This window comes from Cyprinodon variegatus, unplaced genomic scaffold (genome assembly GCF_000732505.1).
Source record: "Cyprinodon variegatus isolate N-32 unplaced genomic scaffold, C_variegatus-1.0 Scaffold2147, whole genome shotgun sequence".
NCBI classification, from domain to species: Eukaryota; Metazoa; Chordata; class Actinopteri; order Cyprinodontiformes; family Cyprinodontidae; genus Cyprinodon; species Cyprinodon variegatus.
In genome coordinates, this window is record NW_015152600.1 from 27,709 (window position 1) to 38,240 (window position 10,532).

The 10,532-nt window shown below is 40.2% G+C and overlaps 1 protein-coding gene across 1 annotated transcript; it reads right to left on the reverse strand.

The window, feature by feature from the left end:
• Positions 1-6,088: 6,088 nt before the first annotated feature.
• On the reverse strand, positions 6,089-9,532 carry fezf2 (FEZ family zinc finger 2). Its single transcript, XM_015405332.1, has 4 exons — positions 8,513-9,532; positions 8,270-8,404; positions 8,042-8,174; positions 6,089-6,495 (listed from the first exon to the last, which is right to left on the reverse strand). The coding sequence occupies exons 1-4, from the start codon at positions 9,260-9,262 to the stop codon at positions 6,245-6,247; spliced, it is 1,269 nt and encodes a 422-aa protein (XP_015260818.1). The 5' UTR covers positions 9,263-9,532; the 3' UTR covers positions 6,089-6,244.
• Positions 9,533-10,532: the final 1,000 nt, after the last annotated feature.

Genomic DNA, 10,532 nt, shown 5'->3' on the forward strand with positions numbered 1-10,532 from the left:
AGGTTCCCCCCCTCTGCAGCTTTGCTCCATTTCTGAACAGGTACAGACCTGAACACTCACAACCTGCAAAACACCTGGACCTCCACTAATCCCTCTGTCCTCCTCAGCAGTAAACCCACTCGTAACCAGTCAAGCCCCCTCCTGGATCTGAACATACTTTGTACATTTATTATTAATAAATCTTTAAACTTTTTCATCTGCCTCCCGAGTGTTCTGCATGTGGGTTAGACACCTTAATCCGAACATGACATATATTTAATAAATCATTTATACACTGATTTGTATTATTTGTGCTTTAATTCTTTTAGGTTTCTTATACTTTAATTTTAAGTCTGTGTCCTCTTGAGTCTGGCTTTCTCTGGGTTGCAGCTATTTCTCTCGTTGAACTACAAAAGAGAAAATTATATGTTGAATTTTATTATAGCATTGCATATGTTTTTCTTGTAAACCTGGCAATATATTTCATTGCATGTTGCATATGCCAGTAAATCTGTTTTACCTTTAAATCTGCAGCTGTCCCTAATTGTGTCTCTGCTCTGCTTAAAAACATATTTATGAACCCGTCTAATGTAATGATGCCAGAGGAAATAATTTTCAGGATCTCTAGAAGCTCTGCAGTCTGATTCTCTGTTTAATAAGAAAACAACAGATCTGTGTTCATTTTAATCTGGAACTCTGAGTGTGGTCCTGAGAAGCCCAGCTTTTTAAAACTTATATAAATGTACAATCTGCTGCCATTTTTATCTGAAAAAGGTCTGTATGTGTAACTAACGGAGTTTTCGGTGACATCTCTGATTTTTTTAACCAAGCAGTCTCCTAACTTTTATTTAAACATATATGGAAGTAGCTGCCAGTTAAAACTCACTGAGTGCTGCTGTGAATTTATGTTAAATTAGCTTGCCGTAGATTCAGACGGAACCGACTGTATGTTACAGTGGCTTGCCATACCCGGTATCGCTTCTCATCCTCGTAGCTGCTCTGTACGCAGCAAATGACAGATTCCAGGATGTTTCAGCGAGAGGTGGGACTCGAACACGGACTGAAAATTCTCTGAACACAATTAGCTTCTCCCTACGGAGCCCCTCTGATGACATGGTCAAAAAAAATTTTTAACTGTGGCCATGAAGTAGTATTTCGTGGCCACGCAATAAGTTTAACGTGTACACGAAATACTTATTAATAATATTAATATCATTCCTGGACAACTGGGTAAGCAAATCGAGCGCGCCTTCTCTAAGGTCTAAGGCGCGCTCGATTTACTTACCCAGTCGGTCTCCGCCAGTCACGTGACATTTGTTGCTAAGACGCTATTTTAGCTGGAAAAGGCGTAGTGTAAACAACCGCAGCATAGCTAAACGAAGGACTAAAGGCCCGTTTACATAGCAGCCTGTCCAAGATAAGTAATTACAGTTAACATAAGCCTGAAAACAGGGGCGGATTCATTGATATTATTGATAAGTATTTCGTGCGCACGTTGAACTTATTGCGTGGCCGCGGAATACTACTTCGTGGCCACAATTAAACATTTTTTTGACCATGTCATCAGAGGGGCTCCGTATCTCCCAACCCCAGTTACTGTTGGCTGAAGTAAATTTAGCGGAAAGGGGGGAAAAAGCGGAAATCATTGGTGGGGACTGTCCCCACCATGTCCAAAGTTGGTGGGGACATGTCCACACCAGTCCTTCACACGGGACAGCCTTACATGAACACATCAACAGAATGATTGGCAATTAGAAGTTATTTAGATGACCTACACGGAAGATCGTCCTCTAACTTTCTGAGTTTTGTATCTAATAGTTACAGTGTCAAATTTAATTTTGCATGATCTGGATAAACTATGTATTTTGGTCTGTGGTGAACAACATGTTTGGGTAGTAATTAATTGTCTGGAAGAGACTAATTATTTTGATTGTTTTTAGTTTCTTTAAATACCAACAGGCCATAATGAAAAAATGCCTAAATGAAATACAACTAATGAGTCTATTTTCAATATTTATAAAGTAGAAAGTATAAATATTAGTAAAAACAAAAAAGGAGTAGAATGAAAATAATAATAATAATCAGGTTAAATCTAGATAGATTTCGGCCTGGGCATTTTTCCATCTCCTTAATTTAGTTTGTTGCAAGGATTTTACAGTTTGAAGAAATAGAAAATGACACCATATTTTTTTATTTTTATTTTTATTTCACGGTAGCTGTTATGGAAGTCCCAAATCTCATTGTATCTGTCACAGAATATAATGACAATAAAGGCTTTTTGACTTTTGACTTTTGATGCCAACCTTCACACGGATGTGCATGAAAAGAAAGGGCTAAATATACTGCATGTGTCAATTAGATAGGTAAGATTGCATCACATCTTGAACTCCTTGGTGACTTATATTCACAGGTGGCCGGAGAGGGAGAGTACGGAAGGCCACTGGAAAAAAAAAAGTTAACAGATTTCTTTTATTTTATTTCAGTATAGTATGGGAAAAAGTCAGAATTCTGAGATTAAAGTCAGAATTCTGACAATAAAAAAAGTCAGAATTCTGACTTTTTTTATTGTCAGAATTCAGTCATGTTAAACTGAAATAAAATTTAAAAATCAGTTTACTTTTTTTTTTTCAGTGGCCCTAATCCTCTTCCGTAGGAGAGAAAATGTTGGGGTTGGTATGATTAAAGGAGGGCCGAACCACCGGGCAGATGCCCGGTATCACAGATGACCAGTCCGAGCCTGGATAGCAAGAATTTCTACTTGACTACAGGACCAAAGTGTTGGTAGTTTGTTACTTTTCACCTCTGACTCTCAGGTGTAAATGAAAGCAAGGGACATTAAAATATTCAATCCATTAGGATGGAATATTTTTTAAGCATTCATCAAAGTTCGGTCATTAGAATTTCTCCTCCTATTTTTCTGGCAGATGAAAAAGAAAAAAAAAAACATTTGCAGATATACTTTGAATCTATTTGATTTAATTTCCATTTTAGATACCAAATATGCTGAGAAATGTAGGCCTATAAGAAACAGGATGTCTTTCAGTTTATCCATGTAGACCTGATCTATTTTAAAATCATTCTGAAAGGATAAAACAAAAAGGCATTGAAAATATTTTTTTTATAGATGTTCGCATTTTCGTCTAAGTCGACGAGGTCCAGTTTTTGTGTAAATGTAATTAAAGTTTTTGTCTCCATGGTTTTACAGATGTTGTGGGAACACTGCATCCTGCTTAGCGGACAAACCTTCTCTTTATCCTGTTGTAAGGAAAAAAAATCAGCGCCGCTCTGAAGGGAGGCTTTAATTGGAATTTCATGCGGGCTAAACTGGGGGGGGGGAGCTCATATAAGTTAACATTTGGTCGAATTAATTGGTCCTTTTCTCCCTTTTCACCTCAGTCGAGCCGTTGCTCTCGCAGACGAAGCGCCGCGTTAATCTCCCATTTTAGAATCAATTCAGTCGGACGGACAAAGAGTCCGCCTCGCGCTTTTCTTCTCTTCTTGTCCCAAACGAGCTTCTTTGTGACCCGCAAATTGTCTAAATCCCCCTTCGACAGACCCCCCGGTGGACGAGGCAGTAGAATGAAAAAGTCCTCATGTTGTTGACGGCTGATTGACGCGCGCTCCCACTACTCTAATCTCTACCGCGTGCGCGCGCTTTAAATAACGCTCTGAAACTCGTTTTTTTTTACAGATGTGAGAGAAATTTGTAGAAAGAATGCAGAGAAAAGACCAACCTGTGTGCTTCAGGTTGTTTGCTGTGCCGCTGCTGCCCAGCAGCCTGCGGCCGCCGGGGAGCGACTTCTCTCTGCGCCGCGACGCGTTAATGGCTCCCTGCTCAGGGAGGCTTCATTTCAATTAAACGTTAAGCGAATTGGACTTTGTTTTTGTTTGGGAATGTGCAATATGGCCAGTTTGCTGGTTCATATAACAGAGAAGATGACAGATAGATGAACCAGATAAACTAGAAATGTAGGATTTAAGATTTGGCCCTAAATGACCCGGGTTTGCTTATATTGCTAATGTGAGTCCATGAAATCAACTCTTTATTTGACTCAATTAACTGGAGGATCTGGTGAACTGTAAAGTGACCTGAGATTAAATGTGTTGTGAATTGAAGCTATAGAAATAAACTGATTAGAATCGATTGGAATTAAGCGTCTGAGAGAAGATTATGGATTATTCTCAATCATAAGATATATGATTAGATCACAAACGGGAGGAAATGAACCAATTAGTTGTTTCTTTTAGATGTTTTAATAGAATCTATAGTTTTTCACAGTAATTAATGATTGAAGAATTAAACAATGTAGTTAATATTCTTAATTATTCTATATTCTTTAATCACTGCAGCCCAACGCTGACATGTTTAGATGCTGATTTTATTTTACAGGTGGAAACCAGCAACTGGACTCACATCCGGTCACACACTGGGGCCTTGCCCAAGGGCACTTCAACATGACTCTGAGTCCAACCATTGGTTGATGAGAAATCTGATCATTTCTATCAAGAGCTTAAAATAACTCATTGTGTTTCTCACAAGTCTCCCGATTTTTGGATTTTTTTATTTTTTTACTTCGCACAGTCAGTCTTTACAAGACCTTTAAAAAAAATAACATTACTGAAACATTCTGTTGGTTTTATCTAAGTTTTTATTATTATTATGTTTCTTTTCTCTTTTCTTCCATTTACTCTCCCAACATCTCAAAGAATATCTTTGTATGTTGACAACATTTTAACTCTTCTTATAGATCATAAATCGGTCTAGGAACAGTTTAAATGTGAGGCTGTTGTGCTGCTTGGTCCGGTACGGAAGAGGATTAGGGACACTGGAAAAAAAAAAGTTAACTGATTTTTACATTTTATTTCAGTTTAACATGAGAAAAAAGTCCGAATTTTGACTTTTTTATTGTCAGAATTCAGCCAGAATTCTGAGATTAAAGTCAGAATTCTGACTTTAATCTCAAAATTCTGACTTTTTTTTCTCAGAATTCTAACTTTAATCTCAAAATTCTGACTTTTTTCTCAGAATTCTGACTTTAATCTCAGAATTATCACTGAATTCTGACAATAAAAAAAGTTAGAATTCTGACTTTTTTCTCATGTTAAACTGAAATAAAATAAAATAAATCAGTTAACTTTTTTTTTTTTTTCAGTGGCTCTAATCCTCTTGCATGGCATCTGTCTCCGAAGTAAACACTTATATAAGAGGAGTCAAGATGTCTCCACAAACATGTGCGCCCGGTGAAAGTGCGCAGGGCGTCATCTCCTAATATTGGCCTTGCCGGGTTATTCCAGGCTGGCCTGACGCGCTAATTAGCTGTTAATAGAAAGGGAGCCATTTGGGAGCACGTCACTGCCCTCCGCAGACTGTGCACCGGGATAATATTGTTCTTGGCGACGTGCGCAGAATAACCCAGACTTTATTAACAGGGAGGCCCAGATGACGAGCTGCGGCCTGAGTGCTCCATTATCTCTGGGCTCCGTGTGAGAGACGGCCGCTCCCTCCTCCTGCTTCCGGATCCCCGGGGCCGCTTAGCTGCTTAATGTAATTCGCTTTGAAGGGCTGTGTTATCGCCGATCATTTGCGCCATTATTCCAGAGTCAAGTGTAAATGTAACATTATTAAGATCGTGTCTGTCAATAAATCTTGATGTAAAGTGGATGCAAAGGAGGCCTATATTAGACTCTGCAACTTTTTCCCCTTAACCTCATGGGGGGGGGGGGGTACTGGAACAAATCACCACTTTTAGGGGCGACCACTCATCTGGTAATGCTTTAAGCTCGGTGCTGGCATGGTTAGTACAGGACAACAGAACAGTAAAAGTAAATCCTGATCTTTGATCAAAGTGTTGATTTAAATATGTCAGATCTTAAGGTTGAATTTCAATGTTCAGTTTTATTAAAAATCGAAACAACATGGTTGATACATTTAATTTCATTATAAGTTATTTGTTCACATTCACACATTTTCAGTGAAATACATAACATGGCGATTCATTTTTAAATAGCATATTTTAAACTATTATTTAGAGCCCCATACATTGATCATGCAGAGAGGTGATTTGTCAGAGTGTTTTATCTATATGAGGAAGAATGCTGGGTGAAGTATTCCTAATAAAGCTCCTTTCAGAAGGAACTTCGGTTCATTCATCCCTGCTGTTTTATTACCAATATGGGCTCCTATATTCACTACATGTGAGTTCAGTCTAAGCATGGTGATCAAAGCAGCATCATCATCATCATCCTGATGATGGAGCAGCAGATCTCAGCTCTGCGGCTCCCTCAAGGCCTCAGACACCGCAGAAAAGCCGCTGTCATGTAGTTTCCTGATGTGTTTCTTCAAATCAAAGTTGCGGCAAAAGCCTTTCCCGCAGGTTTCGCAGGTGAACGGTTTCTTGTCATTGTGCGTGTGCATGTGAAATGTCAAGTTGTAGATCTGGTGGAAGGCCTTGTTACAGATGGAGCACTTGTACTGCTTCTCTCCACTATGCGTCAACTTATGGTTCTTGTAGTTCCCTAAAAAACAAACAAGCAGAGCAATGGTGGACTTAGATGAAAGAAAAATGGCCAACAGAAAAAAAAGTGAAGTAGATAATTGTGTATTTGTACTTTTAGTGAAAAAGTTAATTCCTATGAAATCATAGCGTTTTTTGTTAAATGATCAACTTAAACATGGAGCTGAACACTTAAGCACTAAAGGTAATTTGATAGTTATCCCATCAACCCGCTCCTTCCTTTAACATCCAATTGATTTAAATCAGACCAGCGACATCAGCTCAACACCGATGTTCAAATACAACATTTATTTTATTATTTTTATTCATTATTTTATTATTTTTATTCATTCTGGGTTTCTCTTTAGAATAAAACAGACAGAAGGATTTTGAATTACTTGTTAAATGAAGGATCGTTTAGAGACATAGAAAAAAATCAAATATTCTGCAAAACAAAATAATACCTTTGATTTAAAGAAATTACATTTGACACTTTTTTAATTAAAAAAAATGTTTTGCTTTACTAAAAATAAATATCTTTTTTTTCTTTTTTTTTTGTTGTTTCAAGCAATGATCGTGAAATGCTGATTTTTACAGAAAAGAAAATGTAAGAACAGAATTGTGAATAATATCCCTCATTTATTTGAATCTGGGTTTTTTTATTGTAAAGGAAGTGGAGAGGCCTCTGCGCACAGGTCCGTCGTGTCGCTATCTGAGACTTTTTTCTCCTTCATTAATGACATTTTTGTGCGTTAAGGTTCAGAAGTTGTCACATTCGATCAGAATCAAACGCATTGGTAACTCGTTTAAAAAAAAAACGCAACTTTTCCGGAGTTCAAGCAGCTGACCCAGAGCAAATGCTGCCGTCTTCAAGGAAGAATTAGTCCGTGCAAAGTGCCATGTCTGATTTGCGCTGATGGCTTCGGTGAGCCTGGAGATATTTACAGCCATGCGGCTCCGATGTTGCCGCAAACTGGGAGGATTCCTCCGCATAACTGAAACATACTGCAGCGTTCCTGCGCAACAAAAATACCGACGGAGGAAATATCTGACCGCACACAAATTCTTTATTTTCAAAATGCAGAAGTAAGTTCAGCAAGAACAACTTTAAACTAAACGGAATTCAGGCCGTTTGAATCAGACACTCATTTATTTCAGTGAACAGGGGCCCCTGATCCGGGGGCCTTGCGGAAAGTTCCCAAACTGAATTCTTTCCCTTTGTCTTTCCTCCCGGCCGCTGCGCAGTGGCCATGACTTCCAAAAACATTCATTCAGAGCAGAATAACTTGAATTTAGAGAGTTGGAAACACCAAGATTAATATTTATCAACTGAGAATTACTAAAGCATGATTCGCAATAATTTTTACCACTAAATAATTTGAACCCTTAATAGTTGCATATATCTTTTTTCAAGGAAAATCTTGATATTTTCTAGTTTAATTTGTTGCTTTTTAAACATGAACTTTTTAAAGTACAGGTACATTATGGGTTTTAGAAAAAATAATTTTAGAGATTCACATGTAAAAAAATAAATAAATAAAATAGCGTGAAGCTTCTGAGTCGCTTACCTTTCTGATGGAAACCTTTTCCACAGAATTCACACACAAATGGCTTGTACCCAGCGTGGATCCTGACGTGCGTGTTTAGCGTGGAGCTCCTGTTGAACGCCTTGCCGCACTGGTTGCATTTATGAGGCTTCTCCTTGGTGAAAGATGTTGAAGAAAAGCAATGAAACAGCAGCTGGAGATGAAATCAGGAAGGAATGTTTGAGCGCAGACGCGCGCGCGGCTCCTCACCTGCGTGTGGATGATCTTATGCCTGCAGAGCGTGCTGGCCTGTCGGAAGCCCTTGCCGCACACTTTGCACACAAAGGGCCGGGCCCCGGTGTGCACCGGCATGTGTCTGGTCAGGTTATAATGTGCGTTAAATATCTATAGGAAAAATACAAATGATTCTATTAGTTTCTTTGAAATTGCTATTTTTCTTATAAACTGATAAATGTAAGTTTAATATTCTGATACTTTTTTCTTTAAGCTTACCTTTCCACAAACTTCACACGTGAAGTTTTTGTGTTTCCCGTCTGCGCTTCCACTGCCGGAGTTCAGTTTGCTGTGCGTCTTGACGCCGTTTTTCTCTGCAGTCAAAGCCTTGTTCTCCTTCACTAACTGGTCCAGCTGTCCCGGAAGATGTTCCTTATGTGGGAACTGAGGAGTGGGAAGCTTTTCAGCTCCACCGGCCAGTTTGGCGTTCTCCAGCAGCATGAGTTTGTGGTGCGCTGACAGGGAAGCCTGTGGCGTAGAAAACCAGTTTCCGGCCAGCAGGTCTGACTGCTGGTATGCAGAATCCAGGTAATTCAGATAGTAAAGTGAACCCACGCTGGGCACGGCCACGGCCTGGTGAATAACCTGCGGTTTCACCAACCTACTCCCGGGGGTTGGCACCGGCTGTTTCAGCGGAGAATCCGCGCTGGCGCACACCACGCAGCTCCCCTTGCAGGGAGCGGCTGATCCACAGAAGGTTCCTCTAAAGCTGGCTCTCCACAGCTCCGAGTAGCTCATTATCGCCTTGGCCTGGAAGTCGTAGCTGAACGGCTGCAGCGGTATCATGCAGGGGATCGGTGAGCAGAGTCCGAGGAACTTCTTCCCCTCTGCGCGCTCCTCAACGCCGCTTTTCGGCTCCGAGCTCTTGGACATGATCCGGTCGATTGAGAAGGCCAGAGTCTTTGACGTCCCAGAGGACCCAGTCCTACCGCAGGACATCACCGTCTCCAGAGACGCAGAACTGGACATGGTCCTGATGTTGCAGCTGGAAACTTCCCTCTATTTAAGCTACCAAGCTTCAACACATCAGATGAAAACTCACTTTCCTGCCACAGTTTCAGATTTAAATTCACACCCTGTGCAACATCTGCCTCAAGGAGTGAAGGTTGAATCCTGACTGCTCAAAAATAAACACGTGAAAGTTGAGCAGCAAGGAGGGAAAACGCAGGATGAACAGCTGAGTGTTAAAAGCTCCAGGAGATGCAGGACATGAAGCAGAATGTTGGTTAGAGGTTACCTCTTTAATGACAGTGGAGAATCACACGCTGGCTCCGCCCCCTTCCCAGCGCAGACCCTGACATCAGCGGACTCACTGTCTTCACCGGCTGAAAGGGAAACGCCTTCATCAACCTGTCCATCAAATCAGAAAAGTTTAGGGGGGGGGGCAAAGGTTGAAGCAGACAGGAACATCTGATCTTTTTCTTCCAATCCAGCAGGAGGAAACATATTCCAGCTATTCTCAGAGAGGAGCTGCTTTCACTGCTTAACAACAGAATAATCTCTGTTTTTGTGTTCAGGTTGGGATTTTTCTTTCTTCTGAATCAAAGTCCTAATCCTCTGAGATGGGGTTCCTCCTTTTTAATCGCTGGTTTAAATCCCTACTTAGACCAGCCGAGTGTTTGTGTACATTTGGGGACCTCCAGTTTCCACCTGTTTAAGCACAGACGCTCCTTTGGATCCTAAAACACTCAATTGAAAGGAAGCAATTTTCTTCTTCAGTTCAGCACTCTGCGCGCGCACACATATCCGTGTTTCAATACAAAGTGAGGACCTTGAATAGAATTCCAACAAAAGGACCAGTTAACCAGTAAAAGGTTCTCACTGTCCATCCTCACTTTAATATCAAAATGTGCCAAAAAGTTTCCTCATTTTGTAGTTTTAACTAAAGAGCGTGTTTTTTTTCTCCTAAAGATCTAAGGAGGGGGGGGGGAAATTGAACTTAGTGATGTGTATAAAGAGAATAATAGTAAGAGTTTGTTTTTTTGTTTGTTTTTTCACTTTAGTTTTTACCAAGAATACAATAGAATCCACCTAGTTGTTAAAGGAATAGTACACCCAAAACATGATTAGCCTTCATTTTCTACTCACCCCCATGCTGAACAACACTCTGGAGTACTTTTTTGATATCTCAAATGCATCTGGAGATCTGGGAGGCTTCTTGCTGTCTGCTGACATTCAAATAATGGAGGTCTATGGCGCCCGAGGCAGAAAGGCCCATAAAAGTCCACAATAAAACAAC